The sequence below is a fragment of the Panthera onca genome, chromosome B4, assembly GCF_046562875.1.
Source record: "Panthera onca isolate mPanOnc1 chromosome B4, mPanOnc1 haplotype 2, whole genome shotgun sequence".
In the NCBI taxonomy this organism is placed as follows: domain Eukaryota; kingdom Metazoa; phylum Chordata; class Mammalia; order Carnivora; family Felidae; genus Panthera; species Panthera onca.
The window spans coordinates 137533514-137551697 of NC_138345.1; the positions used below are offsets into that span (position 1 = coordinate 137533514).

General features: G+C 43.8%; 1 protein-coding gene across 4 annotated transcripts in view; it reads left to right on the forward strand.

The window, feature by feature from the left end:
• Window positions 1-18184, forward strand: part of ATXN10 (ataxin 10) — a 537342-nt gene that overhangs the window by 62296 nt on the left and 456862 nt on the right. For all 4 annotated transcript variants that reach the window (XR_014138018.1, XM_081796279.1, XM_081796280.1 and 1 more), the window contains 3 exons: window positions 1210-1375; window positions 9673-9781; window positions 11202-11371. Coding sequence is in view for 3 of the 4 variants with exons in the window: in XM_081796279.1 (XP_081652405.1) it covers window positions 1210-1375; window positions 9673-9781; window positions 11202-11371 (445 nt within the window). In the remaining variant the exon portion in view is untranslated. The remainder of the gene's footprint in view (window positions 1-1209; window positions 1376-9672; window positions 9782-11201; window positions 11372-18184) is intronic.

The following is an 18184-nucleotide window of genomic DNA, read 5'->3' on the forward strand; positions in this document are numbered from 1 at the left end:
AGAGCACCCCATTCATTTTTAAAGCTTCTGTGTGAATAAGGGAAAACAAAAATAACCCTAGTACTGCACTGTTTGTTGTTCTTTTGTACTCAGTTGAGGGGGTCATCTGTTTCATTTTGGATTAATAATTGCTGTAAGAAATCTGAAGGTTTTAGGAGTTTTGAAAACCAGTAAGGTCTGTGTATGTTTTTTTTTTTTCTCCCCAGAAGGATGATCTTTCCCATCATTTGGCAAAAATACAGGAAGAGTTTGGTATAGTTTCATTTCATGCTTGAAACTTGCAAATTCTTTTTTTTGTTTGTTTGTTTGGTAAGAAACGCTCCAAGCCTCCTGTAAGTGAATTACCCCTATTTGCTAAGCATTCCTGTCCTTTCTGGTTTAAAAATAAATGAGAATTATACATGTAATCTCAAGTCAGAGCGTAATTTTGAGAAACATCCTGCTTGGTTTATGCTGGATAGATTGCCCTGGGTGAGACTTGTTTTTTTTTCTCAGAGAAGGAAAGAGTTTGTTGAATAGAAATACTTATGGGATAATACAAGTGTTGATGTAAAATCAAATAGGTCTGGTCTTCAGATTTATGTCTTGGTAAACTAAAATGATGAAATAAACAAAGCCAGCCTTCACAGGAAGGACAGCGAAGTGAGTGGCTGAGGCCTGTGGCCCAGGAGTGAGAGCTGGAATCCTGTGTCTGGGTCCTGATGCAGCTCAGCACGTGTGATACGGGGCGTGTGAATTGGCCTCACTGAGCCCTGTTTGCCGTTCTTAGTGCAGGCCAGTGGCAGTGCCTGTCTCTTGGAGTGTCGGTAGAGTAAATGAGATCCGTGTGTGTAAAGTGCTCAGTAGCCCAGGAGTGAGCTGTGAATGGATGTGAGTCCCCTGAACTTCGCTGTTGTTGATATTGTGGACGTGTTATAACACTTGACAGCGTTTCTGAAATAACTGAATTAAGGGCTCACAGTAAAGGGCATATAACGGGGGCTCGTTTCTGTAGCCGCGTCACATCAGAGAAGTCACGGTTTGAAAAAACACGTAACTGATGAAGATTGATTTTATTCACAAAAAATATTTGCCCTAGTTAGACATCATAAACAAAGTAAGGAATTTAAAAAATTAAAACATCCTCTTAAAAATGCACTCTATAAATATTTTTAGTATGGTGCAATTTCAATATTTCGTATTTATGTAAAATTTTTTTATGTTTCACAGAGTTACCTTGTTGGACCTTATGATAGCGAAAATCGTGGGTGATGAGCCACTGACCAAGGATGACATCCCTGTGTTTTTGAGCCATGCCGAGTTGATTGCAAGCACGTTTGTGAATCAGTGCAAGATCGTGCTGAAACTGACCTCTGAGCAGCACGCTGACGATGAGGTACGAGGACAGGTTTCATAACCTTGGTTGAGAGAGGGAAAGGGAGATTTTCGGACCTAGTCTGGTCCTCCACGAGAATTTCTCTTTTAAAGCTTTAAAATATAGCGCGTAAGTAACATACGGACTGAGTGTGCCCCACCTCCAAATTCGTATGTTGAAAGTCTGGTGGCCCATGTGATGCTGTTCGGAGGTGGGGCCCGTGGGAGGTTTGAGGTCCTGAGGGCGGAGCCCTCGTGAATGGGATTAGTGCCCTTACGCGAGAGACCCCGGAAGGATCCCTTGCCCCTTCCACCACGTGAGGACATGGTGCGGTTGGCCATCTGCAGCCCGGAAGAGGGCCTTCATTGGAACCCAGCCGTGCAGGCACCCTGACCGTGGACTTGAGCCTCCAGAACTGTGAGGCATAAATGTTGTCTCTGAGCCCTCCAGTCTGCGGTGTTCTGTTACAGTGGCCCGAATGGATGAGGACAGTATCCTCGGTTTGGAACAGTTAGGAAAACACAGGTAAGGGAAGACAGTGCCTGTCTTCCTACCATCCAGAGTTAACGACTTGAAACAAAAATCTGGTTAACGTATTTTGCCAGGCAGCTAACATCAAATACATGCACGCACACGTGCACAAACATGTATTCTGAAAAATGAAACCATGCTGTGCTTTTTGTAAGTTTCTGTTTTTTCTTCTACAGAATGTAAGTTTTATGAGGGTAAAAGTTTTGACTCTTACGTTCCTATGTTCATGGTACACAGTAGGCATTTAGTATTGGCTGACTGCATAAACAGTCCATTGTGAATGTCGTGAGAAAAGCCAGGGTAGCATTGTAAGTAAAGAACTTGCCACAGCTTGCCCGTCTGGCATTCAGGTTGTTCCCACTTGTGCTCACTGTCGCCAGGGCTGTGGTACATGCCTTCACAGGTACATCTTTGTACGTTTCCCTCGTATTAGCCTCGGCGTGAAATTGCTGCCTGTAAGGGTGTATCCCGTTTTAAAGCTTCTGGTACACGTTTTAAATTGCCTTCCAGAAAGTTTGTTTCTTCTGTCCTTGTAGGAGATTCGCGATCATACACCAGCCTGGTCAGCTTCTTCAAGTATCTTTTTTTATTCTCCTCAAGGCTGCCCTGGATCATTCGAGTCTTTACCAAGGGGATGGAAGCTAGTTTATGCCGATTCCGCTTCCCTTCTCTTTGCGTGAGGAATTCTCTTTATTTTTGTCTGTCCCATCTTCCTTCCCCCCCTGTCTTAAAGTTAGAATGGTTCTTTCTCTGGAATACTACTCAACAGTAGAAAGGGATGTGTTTGTCCCACAGGCAGAGAGGAATCGCAAACCTGCTGCATGAGGGTAGCCAGAGTAGAGCGCGAAACTTACCAATAATAACAAAGCCTGCGAAAGGTCATCAGGGGCTGGAGGTGGAGGGGTAGAATTGATTGTGGGGGGCACGAGGGAACGTTTTGGGTAATGGAAAGGTTGTACCTGGCTGTGTATGTCGACACAACTCTGTAGCATACACTCAAGGTGGGCGTATTTTTTTTTTTTTTTTTTAAATTTTTTTTTTAACGTTTATTTATTTTTGAGACAGAGAGAGACAGAGCATGAGCGGGGGAGGGTCAGAGAGAGAGGGAGACACAGAATCGGAAGCAGGCTCCAGGCTCTGAGCTGTCAGCACAGAGCCCGATGCGGGGCTCGAACTCACGGACCGTGAGATCATGACCTGAGCTGAAGTCGGACGCTTAACCGACCAAGCCACCCAGGCGCCCCAAGGTGGGCGTATTTTTATTGTGTCAAGTATACGTCCTCGGTAACACTGACGTCTGTGGGAATGATGGGTGGGAGGGGCTGCCCTCCACAGGACCACCCACCATGCGGATCCATAGCGTTTTCCAGGGAGCTGTGCGTGATGCCACGAACCTCTTAGCTTCCCTTGTAACCGCGGGCCGCGGTTAGGACTTCACTGTGACGGTAGATTTCCTTCTCGGTGAACGTACCGTGTTTCAAGGTTACTTTGCTGTGGATTTTCTGTGCCGCGTTCCTACAGACCACATTTGCGCTCGCGGGCAAAGCTGGTACTTTCATTCTCATTTCTGTGCTACAAGAGCCAAATCTCGACTTCCTACTGCCTTTCCTTCCTGGAGATAGATTTGCCTTTGTTTCCAGTAGGAGGAGCAGTGAGCTGTGCTTCTAAAAAGTTTCAAAAATCAATTCTCCAGGAGACAGAAAAGGAACTAAAACTTAGTACTTGGTTAAGACCCAGCTTTCAACTTTTTCAGGGCACTTGTATTTATAGTACAGATAATTTCAATATTGTCATAAGAAATGACCTGATGAAACTAGTTTTTTTAATGTTTATTTTCTTTGAGAGAGAGAGACAGACAGACAGTGTGAGTGGGTACGGGCAGAGAGAGAGGGACACACAGGATCGGAAGCAGGCTCCAGGCTCTGAGCTGTCAGCACAGAGCCTGACATGGGGCCCAGACTCAGACACCACAAGATCATGACCTGAGCCAAAGTCGGATGCTTAACCAACGAAGCCACTCAGGCGCCCGATGGAACTTTCTATATTGAGGAAAGTTTGTGTATTTTTTTCAGATAGTTTCATTTCTAAGATGGGAGGAAATACTGTATATTAATAGATAGAAATTAACTTAAGTTTATTGACTTATTTTGAGAATGAGCAGGCAGGCGTGGGGCAGAGAGGGAGAGAAAGAATCCCAAGCCGGCCCCGTGCTGTCAGCACAGAGCCTGATGCAGGACTGGAACTTACGAACCGCAAGGTCATGACCTGAGCCAAAACTATAGGAGTCAGACCAACTGAGCCACCCAGGTGCACCAATAGATAAAAATGTATAGACCGTTTTCTTTTGAGAACTGTCCTATCTTCCTTCCCTTCTGTCTTAAAGCCAGAACGGGTAGAATGGTTCTTTCCCCAGTAGTTCACTTTTTAAAAACTCATTAACCCCTACCCTCCTGATTTGTGCACGTTACCGTATGTGTGTTCTCCTTTAAGTTAGAAGGTTTTAAAAAAGCCACAGTAGTTTTTAAGAAGACCTCTAACCTCAATATTTCGATATACCCTATAGCCAGTGGCTGCCGGGGCTGGCCTGTACTGACTTCTGAGTCCATCGTTAAATGTTCGGAAACTTACACCGTGGAAACCAGCAAATGCGCTGATCGGGGCTCCCCACTCCTGCCTCCTCTCCCTGTCTCCCCCAGCCAGCAGACAGCAAACCACCGCGTTTACCCGGCTGGGGTATCCGTAGGACAGGATACCCAGGAAGGTTCTTACCATGCTGCGGCTGAAAAATTGGAACGAAAAGTCGTGTTTGTATCATCTGTGTGTTAATTTACGTAATTGTGTGCCTCTAAAATCCTGAGGGTTTTTTTTGTTTTTTTTTTTTTTTTTTTCCATGCCGCCTTAGTGAAAATAGTCTTAGGTTCTCACATTAACGTGCGTGCTTCTGCCTTTGGTATTTTGCGTGTACTCTTTTTTCTAGTTTCTGATACATTTTTGTCGCTCCTAGTGTGCTGTTTATCTCGTAGGACTGACGGGTCAGTTAGCTTTGTCTCGAGCCTTCGTCTTGTTGCTTGTGGTGAGCCTGGCCTTTCCTCTGAAAGTGAAAAATATTTCCTTCAGTTTTGTATTTTCTTGTATTTGTCCATTAGGAAAATGATGTTCGGGTTGTGGGTTTCTCATCCTGTTTCCCTCCGCGTTCCCCAGCTTCAGTCGTAATATGTTTCTGTAGTAGGCATTTGAACGAGAACGGGTAATCTTTTATTCCACAGACTGATAAGGGATTAAATATTTGTGCTATGCAGATAATACTTGCTTATTAAATAAAAAAAGTTCACACCGAAGTCAGCGAAACAAAAAGTCCTCATTCTCGCCCAGCCCTCCTGTCTTCTGCGGATATATTAGCGTGTACTTTTTTCTTTTCCTTTCAGAGTTTTTTGTACGTACACACCTGTGTTTTGCCTCTTGGTTTGTTCCAGTACTGCTTTTTCTGTGTGTCTTGTGTACTTCCTCCTCCTTCACAGGTGAACAGTGTCTCACTAGATCGATCTGCCAGAACTTTCTCATTGACCGTCTGTCAACATACACCTCAGTCGCCTCCAGGGTTTTGTTTTAAAAACCTTTTCACAGATAATGCTCCGGTGTAGGTGTCTCTGCAGTTTTGGACCAGCAGATCTGGAATTATAAATTCCTGGAAGTCGAATCGCTGAGTCAGAGTCTGTTTATTTAAAAATTTTAGGAATATTTCTAAATGCCGTACCAACAGAGCATGAGAGTATGTGGGTTTGCAGCCTTTCACTAATCTGATTTGATTACCATTTCTCGTTAATTGTTTTGTTGTCCAGCATGTTCATTTTTTTGTGTGTCAGTTTACCTTTTAAAATAAAGTTATTAGTGAGCATTTTCAGAAAATTAGTGTTTTTGTCACATATGCAGGAAACTTTTCTTTCCCCAGAGTTAATTGTTTGTTTGAATTTATTTATGATATTCTTAGCCTTTTAGAAGTTTTAATTTTTGTTTTTAATCTAGTTAGGCTTACCAATTTTATCCTTCTGGTTTCTGAAGTTTTTTTAGTTTTTTGTTTTTGTTTTTTTTACATATTTTATAAAGCCATCTCCAGTTAGACTGTGGAAATACGCACCTGTATATTTTAGGGGTTTTTTTTTTTGGTATTCTGTCCACATTTTTAACTGGCCTTGAATTTATTTTTGAGTAAGGAGTGAAGTATAGATCCAAGTGAATTATTTATGTCTTGATGATCCAAGAGTATATAATCTTTGGTAAAGGACGGCTTGGATTTGAATCTTGATTTCCTTTATCATTGGTGTCTGATCTTCATCTTGGAAAAGTTACTTACCCTCTGTGCCTCCGTTTCTATACCAGTAAGATGAATGGTATTTTTTTTAATGTTTAGTTATTTATTTTGAGAGAGAGGTGGGGGTGGGGGGGAAGCGCGTGTGGGAGTTCGCACAGGGGAGGGACAGAGAAAAAAGGAGAGAGAGAATCCCAAGCAGGCTCCGCATCATTAACACAGAGCCCGACGACATGGAGCTTGGGGCTAGTGAAATCATAACCTGAGCGAAAACTAGGAGTTGGACGCTTACCGACCGAGCCACTGAGGCACCCCAAGACAAGTGGTATTTCATGTAGGCATTTAGTATGCTGACTGGTACATAGTGTTTCCCAAATATTAGCTGTTAATTGTTGTATCAATGCCATTTAGTGAGTAATCTCATCCTTTCCATTAATTTTAATGTTACTTCTGTCATATATTAAATTCTTATATAATTTTGGATCCCTTTCTGTATTTCCAACGTTTTACAGAGAGAACCAGTGAGATACCAACAACCGTCAAAGAAGTCAAAGAGCTACGTGTTTTATAGGCACTGAAGGCCTGCTGGAATGACTTAAACATAGATGCAAACGCTGGTCTGCGCACAAGGCAGTAATTAATTACATTCCAGCCAGACACAAGTAATCTGCCTTTCTGTAGATAAGAGTCATTTGCATAATTATCAGTTTTCCCCAACGTTAAATTTTGTAAGGGTGAAGTTAATCTCGCCAGATGGTCTAGATGGGAGACAAATCTTTCTTCCCCCTCTTGTGTCCATTGCAGAGTCCTGTTCCTTTGATGTGCCTGTGTCTTTTTTCCCCAGAGCCCAATTTAATGAATATGGTTTTATAATACTTGTAAGTAGCAGAAGGACATCTCACTCATTCCTCTTATTTTTTTATTATTTTTTAAGTTTATTTATTTATTTTGAGAGAGAGAGAGAGAGAGAGAGAGAGAGAGAGAGAGAGAATGAGTAGGGGAGGGGCAGAGAAAGGGAGAGAAAATCCCAAGCAAGCTCTGTGCTGTCAATGCGGAGCCCGACTCGGGGCTCAAGCCCACCAACTGTGAGATCGTGACCTGGGCCGGAACCAAGAGTTGGATGCTCAACCAACCGAGCCCCCAGGCGCCCCATCCTGCTTTTTAAGAGAATATTTTTCCTAGCTGTTTTTTCATTATTAGTTTCCAAATGCACATTAGAAACACATTAGTAATAAAAGGATTCTAATGACTAAAATTGGGAATGTGTTAGGTGGAGATAAATTAATTTTCACTGGGGTTGATTTCAGTTAATGTCCTAGAATTTAGGAGCTGGAAGGAAACTTCTAGATTATCTCTTCCAACCCTCTGATTTTACTGTTATCTCTTTATCATGGAAAATTTCCAGCAACTAAGAGAAAAAAGTATCCTGCAAGCCCATGCCCTGCATCAGCAGCTCTCCTCTCCGTTCATTACTTTTCTTGTTTTGTCCACAATCCCACCGTCCGCCCTGCGTTGAAACAAAATTCCCACGTGTTTCATCAGCCCGATGTTTTATGTGTTAAAAGGTGATGAGTCACACAGAAGTAAACTACAGTTAGCACACACCTAAAAAATTAGCAATGTAATTATAATACTCAGACTTTTCCCATTATCCAGTAATTTTGTTCTAGTTTATTCCTTTGAATCAGGATACAAATAAAGTCCATGCACTGCAATCAGTTGCTGTATCTCAGATATCCTTTAATATCTATGGTCTCCTTTCTTGCCCTGCCCCCACCCCCCCCCCCCCCCCCCCCCGCTAGTTCTTTCTTTTTTTTTTTTTTTTTGCGAGTTCTTGATGGAAGAAACTGGGTTGTCTTATCTGTAGAGTTTTCTACAGTTTGGATTTTGAGTGTAACTCCATGGTGGTGTTTAACATATTCTTCTTCTTTTCCTGGCATTTCCTGTGACTGATAATTAGTTCCAGAAACCTGTTCACATTTGGTTAGGTTTTTGTGTCTTTTTTTTCCAATAGTGTTTTATTGTTGGCGATGAGTGCCTTCATCAAGAGGCACGTGACGTCCGGTTGTCTCTTTCTGTGATGTTAGCACTTGTAAATGACTGTTCCCTAGATCCCTTCATTCTTTGGGCATTGCAGATGGTGGTATCTTGACTTTTATCATTCAGAAACTTCTCTTAATCCGCTATTAGGTTACCCACAGTACACCGTGTTTATGAAAAGTACAACAAATGCTTGTTTTTTTCCTCCCCCTTTGATTATCAGTCTTCAGAGTAAGGAGTTGGTTTTGTGGCATCATCCAGAGATGATGAGTGAATTGTTTAGGTTTTCATCACCATCGTGAAGTCATGGTTTTAAAGCCACTTGATTTATCTTCCGTCCACTTTAGCTCTAATTCTTCCTGATGTCCTAATGTGCCATTGCTGGCCAGTGGGACCTTCTTCAGGTTGTTTCTGGTTCCTTCTGACGGGATCCCGATAGTCGCTCCTAGTTTCTTTGCTCTCTCTGGCATGTATTCTGCCCCAGCCCTCGAACCGATCAGCCTCTTCTGGAAGGAGGAATGGTATCTGGCGATGACAAACAAGGCATTAAAAATATGCGTTGTTTCTTGCTGTTTATTTTGAGATTTCAGAATGGTAGATTAAAATATTACCTTTAAATCTCCTAACTGGAGAAAAATAACTACACAGTTAGAGTTAACCCATCCGAGTAATTTATTTTTCTTTTGAAGAGTGTTATCTTTATGACCTAAATGTATAGCATCTACCACATTTTGTCAAATAGCGTGTACTTTAGAAACTAGGGTCGAAATCTGCAGAGGATTGGATTTTTGACGTTTTATTCAGATTACCTAATGCCATATGGTTGGTAGTTGGTAGTCTCTTGTTCGTGTAGCCCATTTGATGATCAATTATTACGTGAACTGACATTTTCAAATAATACTATCTTTCTCTACCTTCCACCATACTGCATATGTGAGTTTATATTTCCCCAGAAATAATGCAAGTTCCTGCAGCCAGAGTTCTTTCGACCACAGCATTTTACAGGATTCCTGTGGACAAGAAATTAATGTATTTCATGGGATATTTGTATCTTTAAAGTAGAACTTGCTTGCTGGGAACACTTTAAAAAGAAAGTATTTGCATAAATGTTATGTACGTAGCTAGTAATTTTGAACATTTGCTCCACTGTTGGAAGGTATTTTTGCTTGAATAAGAACTTTTCTGCCTCTTTGCTCCCGGAAGACACATAATGACACATAATCTTGCGTTCTTGATGGCTGATGCTGCTGGTAGTGAAAATGATTATTCACGTACATTTTTAATACTTCTGTCTCATTCGTGATCGTTTTGTCTCTCTCTTCAGACACTCTCCACAAGCACCACCTCTTTAGTAGTTACTGTAATATTCCATCCTCTTACCTTACTTGTAACAGTTGCAGACCATGTAGCTTGACTTAAAAGTCACGTTTTCTGTTTTTAGGAGGCGTTGGCCACGATTAGGCTTCTCGATGTCTTGTGTGAAATGACCGCCAACACCGATCTGCTCAGCTATCTGCAGGTTTTCCCTGGCTTGCTGGAAAGAGTGATTGGTGAGTGAAGTGTCACCCTTATCACCATGTTTCATTGAGGAATCCTCGGCTCGTCACGCTGAAATAGAAGTCCAAACACAGATCCTTAATTTTCATTGTATTGGTATATTTTTGAGATTATTTTTGGAATAGTCTTTCTTAACAAGAATCATTGTGTTTTGGTAACAGCTCAGGCTTTTGCCACTCACCTGCTGTGTAACTCAGGGCGCCTGGTCAGTAGATGAGAGACCTCACACGTGTTCCACAGGCTGCACCTCGTGGGCGTCTCCTCAGGGGTGTGTGGTGTGGGGGGTCGTGATGATGGGGGTAGTAGTTTCAGTGATGATGATGGTGCCTTTTATATCAGTCTTCCAAGTTTGCTAGTAGATTTTTCCCAATTACCTTCAGGGACACAAAGAATAGTGCCCTACACATAGTAATTATGCATTCCGCTCTTAGAAGAAAATGGTTTTACACAAGAAGCCATTGTCTGGAACACCGTCTTTGCTAAAAAGCTGTTTGCAGCATAATTCAAGTAGGACCCGTTCCTTGTGGTTAGCCATGCTTATGGTGTTGTTATTTGCTGTTCTCTGTTTTTTTCCTTTAAAAAAAGATCATATTTCTGGTGGAGATGCGTTCTCCAAGAAGGATGAATTGTGTCTAGGTGGGCAGACAGGTCAGCAGGGAGCTGTAGAAGATATTTAGAATCTCATGTGAGTGTTTTGTTTTGAGTGCAGTGCTTTTAGTGGTGATCAAAATAAAATGCCACAGACCTGCGAAACAGAATCATTGTTGAAACCCGTGCGTGCAGCCAAGGCAGCCATGGGCTGTCCACCCGACTCCGCCAAATTACTACCCTCTGTGAGCTTGAGTTCTTCGTTCTGACACGGAGAAAATGGTACTTGCCTCTACTAGGTTTGTTGAGAGTGTTAAATGAGAGAATGTGGAAACACGTCACTGCAGCTTCTGGAGGATGGTCTCTTTTCGTGTGCTGTCTGAGAGGCATCTCACAGAGCATTACAGTGTTACTCCTTTTGAATGGAGCCAGAATAGATTTCTGGAGACTACATGCTGCCTTCTGATGATCTGCACAATGAGAAAAAAGTCAGCATACTTCTTGGTTTCTGTCCTGTGGCTCACTGCAGAATAGGTATTGCATTTTCGACTCAGCGGACTGTGGTTGTCACATGAGTTCCTTCATAAAGAAAGAATGTGGGGTTGGAAACCTCCTTATAAGAAAGATTGCAGAAAATTTTTAGCTAACTTTCCTTTGTGGATAGAAAGTCCAAGTCGGGATGATCCCTGTGGCTTATCTCCCCAAAACCCGAGTCATGAAAAAATTTAAAACGAAAGAGTCTTCTACTTTTCATTTAAAGAAAGCTTTATTTTATAACAGTAAAAATTTTCTTCTGGAAAAGAAAGTTTATTGTTTTTTGTATAGATCTTTTACGACTGATTCACGTGGCTGGCAATGACACTACGAACATCTTCAGTACCAGTGGTTGTGTAAAAGCAGAGGGTGACGTCTCAAACGTGGCTGAAGGTTTTAAGTCTCATCTTATTCGTCTGATTGGAAATCTGTGTTACAAGAATAAAGATAACCAAGACAAGGTAAGATTATTTCTGAGTATGTTTCATATGTATATGGCTTCCTTTAGAATGTGATATTTAGGATTTAGAATATGTACACTTTTCTGGAATGAAAGTTTGCTTAGAAGGTAGTTGGAGATGCTGGGTATGTGCATATATCCCACAGATGGGCATAATGTGGCATATTTGTTTATATCAGGGTTTGTATTTTTATAGTGTTGGCTTTGTATGTGTCCTCCGTGTGTTTGAGTCAGTCTCTTTTCTTTTTTTAAAATTTTTTTTTTAACGTTTTTATTTATTTTTGAGACAGAGAGAGACAGAGCATGAATGGGGGAGGGGCAGAGAGAGAGGGGGAGACACAGAATCGGAAGCAAACTCCAGGCTCTGAGCCATCAGCCCAGAGCCCGACGCGGGGCTCGAACTCATGGACTGCGAGATCGTGACCTGAGCCGAAGTCGGACGCTTAACCAACTGAGCCACCCGGGCACCCCGAGTCAGTCTCTTTTCTTATAAAGTATCAATGTTTGTCCAGAGCCTGGGCATTTGAACACATTCTTACTATCACGTAGGAAATAGTCAATAAAAACAGGTATTTAAAATGCTAGAAATTTTCAAACACACAGTAGATATGTAATAAACGGTAGTTATGGGCCATTATGTTAGTAATAAAAAAAAAACCCTTAAATCTGTGACCAGCATTTCTGGATGATTGCATCATAAGCATTTCTTTTAGATATTTTGAAACTGATACAGTATGTAAGTATTAAGTCTTTGGAAACTCAATAAACTGCCCCTGGAAACCTCTTTTGTGCTGAATAGCTTAGGTGGAACTACACTGATACATGAAAAGATGAGAAAAAAGATGGCAGGAGAATCGGACCACATGCTTAACACTGAATTAGCCTGCCTCTATTTCACTGGAATTTTCTTCGGGTGGCACTTGTTTTGCCTGATGAAATAGATCAATGTATGTGTGACAGATCTGTTTTTTCCAAGATGGCTGCAAACTCATACCTGGAATTTGACTCTGCTATTCTCCCATCAGGGATTAGCATTTATTTCCCCATTCTCCTCAGTGTGATGACTAAAGCCCCGTGGCTCCTTTGAAGAATAACATATGGTGGGAGTGATCTTCCACCATTTCTGATACAGCCGTTGACTGGTCTTGGAGATTCCGTTTCTAGCCTCTTAAAAGCCAGTAACCGTGTAAGATGTGCAGATTCCCTGCGATCACTGTGCCGTGATTTTGCCAAGTCTGCCTGGAGAAGCCCTGGAGGATGAACCGTACTGAGGAGAGTGAAGGAGACTAGTCAGGGAACGCCAAGGCAGCAGACGTGGGATCAAGAAACCATCTTGGAAGGTTTTTGGGTAGTTGCTCAGATCCTTAGTTCCAAGCTCAGTTCCCTAGTTGCACGGCAGAGGCCACATGAATCGGAGACAGCCTGCCTGACAGAGCCCTTTCTGAATTTGTGACCCGCAGCGTTGTGGGAAGAAGTGAAAAATTGGGGGAAAAAAACCAAACACCAAGTTGTGTGGGTTCTGCTTCTGTTGATGGCCCTGTGTGCTACCATTGGACTGGTCCTCCTGCAGATAATACTTGTAAACTCTGGACAAAAGACAGCCCTGTGAACATAATCAAATTTGACACAAACCGGCAGGTTTGGGAATTGAATTGCCGCTTGGAAGAAGGGAGCAGCCCCGTGTGTGCTGTGCAGGACAATTATTAGAACTCTGAAAGAAAATCTGTACTCCCTTCACCTTCAAGATGAAATGGACAGTTTGGAGTAATCACAGCCGTTGGAAAGCAAAGGAGGGACTCCCAGGTGGGAGAAAGCAAGCCCCGGATTCTGGGCACCAGTCGCCTGAGTCCATGCCGATGCCTGAATCACACATGCAGGGCAGGCTCCAGGCAGCTGAGCCAAGGATAAAACGATTGTACTGAGATTTGAGCTGCCGTGCCAGAGTTTACAGTTTAACTCCATCCAAGATCATTGCTTGCTGAAACAAAAATATTCAGCATTTTCTAGAGGAATAAAATAGAAACCAGAGTTTCTGTGGCCTAGCATTCGCAATGTCCAGGATACAGCCCACACTTACTGTAAGCACAAGAAAGTATGCCCCGTTTTCCAAGAGAAAAAAGATGGCCAACAGAAACTGCAGGGACACAGACATTGGGTTTAGCAGACAGAGGTTTTAAAGCAATTGTAACTATGCCCAAGGATGTAAAGGAAAATATGCTTCTAATGAATGAAAAGATAGTGTAGCTCACCAGAGAAATAGAAACTAAAAAAATACAAATAAAAGTAAAAGGGCCAAATGGAAAATTGAGAACTGAAAAACACGGTATCCAAAATACAATTTGAAAATTTTACTGAATGAGCTTGACAACTCCAGAGAGGTGACAGAGGAAAGAGTCGGTGTGCTTGGAGATAGAACCATAGAAGTCATCCGATCTGAAGAACAGAGAAAAGGTTGACAAGAAAACGGCCATCTGACGTCTCAATTCTGTGTGTTGTGCATCGTTGATCATCGGAATCATTTCTACAGGATGTGGCACAGAACCAGATGCCAGATAGCTAGCTCAGATGTGCATCTAGCATCTCGACTCCTCCCCACTTTGAAGCAGGTATGAGTGAAAGACTACTAGTCCCCTCCCCACCCTGGAAAGTTACTGGCCCGATTTTTGTGAGAGAAAGGTGATCGAGAATAAGAAACACTTTGCCTTTTTAATGACCAAGACTGCCTTTCTTGAGGAGCACAAAAGAGGTGGCTTTTCTTGTGTTTAACTATTCTTTTGTTGCTGATTTGGATAGGCCTCTTATAGGAACAAAATGTAGTAACCCTTAAAAGGCTTGTGAAATAACTCACTCAAGTCAGGATCAGGTTGCACCATAAGTAAATCTGGAGTGTGCCCAAGTGCCGCTGTGGAGAGGTCATCGGGGCCCACAGGAAGTCGGTGGTATGTTCCTTCACGTGTGCGATTGCTAATAGCCCTCCTGGTTTCTGAGCAAACATTCTCGAAGGAATGAGAAAGGTCATTCTCTGAGTAGAAGAATGCCCCTGTTGCCCCTGCTTTCTGACTGTGCCAACGAAGTGCCTTCCCTGAACCCATTCCTTCTGGGATTTGTTTCTCCTTCCAAAGAATCTGCCACGGCGTCACAGTCCTAGAAGCTTCTTCATTCTTGTAGTCAAATCCTGGTTCTCGCTGGCTGTTAGACATTGACCTTGGTCATTGTTGCCTCCAGGGAAAGCAGTCACACGCATTAAAGATAACTTTAGTCGCGGTGTTAGAGAGACAGAGGATTATGCGGCGTAGCGGATCTCTATCACCAGGCTCTTGCTTCCACCCAGATTTGGGCCCAAAGGGAAATTTGGCTCTGTCTCTGCTCTTAACTCTGTTTGAGTTAGGGGGATTTTGTGCCACCTAATCTGATTTGGTTCATTCTTCACCCAGAGGAAGGGACTGATACCCTGTTGAGTGTTTCTTATGTCCCAGCGTTGTGCAGGGTGAATTACATGTGTTACCAACTTGGATATTTGTATCAACCCCGAAAAGCAGGCTCTGTTAACCACATTTTAGGAGAGGCCACCAGGTTGGTGAGTTGCCCGGTCCAGAGTAGTATTTAGATTTGTCTGACTCTGAGCTCCTGGGCCTGTACCATCATGCCTGCCTCTCATTTAAGAGCGTTCCGGGGTTTGCAAGAAGAGGTTTACAACAGGCTTCCTTCCTGATGGACCTCAGACCGAAGGTGCTGGCGGCTGGTGAGTCTGCATCTACTAGGCCAGCCGGGCCCCTTGTGCCCAGTCTTGGCTCAAGTCTGGCACTCCCGGGGACTCGCACCTCTGTCTCTGATTCATCCACTCGTCAAATGTGAATGTTCCCGGCTGTGGGGACCTTTTGTTGGATGAAACAGACGGGTATCTCTTCTGTGAAGCTTCCACTCGAGAAGCATCTAGGGCCTAATTATCCTTGCCTCTTTGAACTAGGATCCCAAAATGATTGACAGATTTTCCTAGATCTTTGTGCACTGCCTGGTTGCTTGGAGGTCTGATCAGAAGCCGTTTAAGCCCAGCTGGGTCTCTGTGCTTGTCCGCGTAAGTTCATTCTTTGCACTGAATGTGGGGCCCCCGCCTGGATGGCACCCTTTACGGTTGTGGGGCCCTTTCCCTGTTATAAAGATCCTTTTATCTACATTCGTTTAGTGGAGGCTTCGGATGCCTCTGTGGAAAAGGCTAAAAAGACACCATCATCATTTTCTAAATGAGGAAACCAAGGCTCAGAGAGACTGTGATTTCGTTCAGTTAGCATTTTTCGCATAGAAACTCCTGCTGCGCGCTCTGGAGGAGACTGAGTCACCTTCGTAGGGAGGTCTGCGTGGCACCGGTACCTCTGACGAAAGCCCCTGTGGCCCCCCCTCCCGTCCGCGAGGAGCAGGTGAGGTGTGGTCCTGTGGGCGGGCTGTGCCAGCTAGCAGTCCCTCTGTCTCTCAAGGACAGGAGCCGACTGCACCATCGTGACAGGAAGGGTGACAATCCCCCTTTGCGTTTGTGTCTCTGGGCTCTGGGTGAGACGGTCCAGTGTGCCTGGCCTTGGATGGAAGTTTATTTCCCCAGGCCTCCCCTGGGTCTTGAACTCTTAATTCACTGCCCGTGATGGGTCGTGGTGTTTCTTGAATTGCAAAAGGGTTGCTAGACTCCCTTTTTCCCAGGTCGTGGTAGGGAGCTGTTCACAAACACTTGGTGACTTCTGTTCTTACCTTGTTTTCTGTGCTCGACAAAACATAGTATCTCCTTGCTGCGTCTCTGGTGATTGGTTTACTTTTAAACCTTTGTGGACCTGAAATGGAGATTCTGTTTTGGTTTCTATTGTAAGAAGCACATGGGTATCAATGCCGTAAACATGAAGAAAGCATTCTTTGGCTGCTTCTTTGTTAGCCGAAGGAATGCATGGTTTACTTTTTTTCTTCCCTGTTCTCTCCTTCGCTATTGTCAGAAATGCTCTAAGGGAATTCTTCATGAGAAAAAAAAAAAAAACAAAACCAAACACGGTTGCTGGTTTTTTCCATAAAGCTAACTGCGTGTTTTCAAAGCGGATCAGCAAATGAACTAGTTTGTCTGCCTTCATTTCCCCCCAAAGAAGTTGTATCGACTACACCGGGCCCTCCGCAGTTTGGGTTATTTGGTCCATTCTGCCAAAAGGTTTGTGGAAATGCTGCTCAGTCCCTCTTTCTCCTCCTCCCTGATAGAAAAGATTCCCGGCATTCGCACATATGTTGGATCCCATGTGTTCAGACATATGCACACAGAAAGCTTTCATCACAGCCCTGGCTTCGTTTTAAAAATAAGCCTCCAGCGTACGGAAAAGTCCAGCACGTGAAGACCGTGCGCTGGGTGGCCAGCTCTGAGTCCCAGGCCCGAATTATCTGCTGCGGAGGTAGGTGTCATTTAGACACGTGGAAGACCTCTGTGCTCTGTTTTTTTCAACGTTTTTTTTTTTTTTTTTTTTTTTTTGGGACAGAGAGAGACCGAGCATGAACAGGGGAGGGGCAGAGAGAGAGGGAGACACAGAATCGGAAACAGGCTCCGGGCTCCGAGCCGTCAGCCCAGAGCCCGACGCGGGGCTCGAACTCACGGACCGCGAGATCGTGACCTGCCTGAAGTCGGCCGCTTAACCGACTGCGCCACCCAGGCGCCCCTGTGCTCTGTTTTTGACGAAGGAAGTTCTGCCCGTTGTGTTACCCTCAACATCTAAATGGTGCCTCCCACACAGCAGGCATTCGGGAAGTGCTCGCGTGGGGATTTACAGCGTCTCCACACGCCGAACACAGTTTTAGGTTCTGGAAATAGAAAGCAAGCAAGACATGACCCTCCTCCTCAAGGAGTGTGTATTTTACCATAAAACGTCCTTATTCTGTTTGCAAACAGAGACATGTAGTGAGAATAAAACCACTTTTCCACGTGAAAATCAAGAGTTCCTCTAGATTTGGGGTTCCGTAATTATTTTCAAAAGTCTTTTATGTTTGTCACATATTTGAATGTATTCTTACTGTAACATGCCTTATTTTGATTTGACTTACCCAGATCTAAATTTTAGACTATAAGAACATCTGCAAAGCGTACTATTCGCAAGGAGTTAAACGATATTTTTTTAACCCCAAATTTAGCTTTATAGATCCCAGTGTACTTTTTTCGTTAAAAAAAGTTTTAGACTAAACTTAACACTTGTTAAGCGATCATAACATGATTGTTTTTCGCTGCTTTTTTGTCTGGAGGGGGACTGGTACCGTCAGCTTTTCGCATCTAGATGTGACGGGTCAAGAGCAGGCCAGCTGTTCAACCCTTTTCTATGATTTCTTTCTATTTGACATGTTCTCAACCAGCATATTTGCCTATCAGATCATGAACCCGAAATAATCAGTTGCTATTTCCTAATCCTTTTTCTAGGTTTGTTTATTTTTGAGAGAGTGCGAGCAGGGGAGGGGCAGAGAGGGGGAGACGGAGGATCCGAGGCAGGCTCCAGGCTCTAGGCTCTGTCTGAGCTGCCCGCACAGAGCCCGACGCGGGGCTCAAACCCACGAACCGTGAGATCACGACCTGAGCCGAAGTCGGATGCTTCACCGACTGAGCCCCCCAGGGGCCCCCAGTCATTTTAGTGAGGCCGTTGCTCTTGGGGAGGGTCACTACTTGCTTTGTGCTGCGTCCCTACTGCTGGCTTGTCGGTTCCCCCGGGGAGTTGATGGGAGCGCAGGGAAGGGAATGCCCGACGAGTGTGGGGGGTCCTCCGTGCTGCTGTATGGTGGGCCCTGCGTCCTCATGCAGGACCAGCGCCTGCGT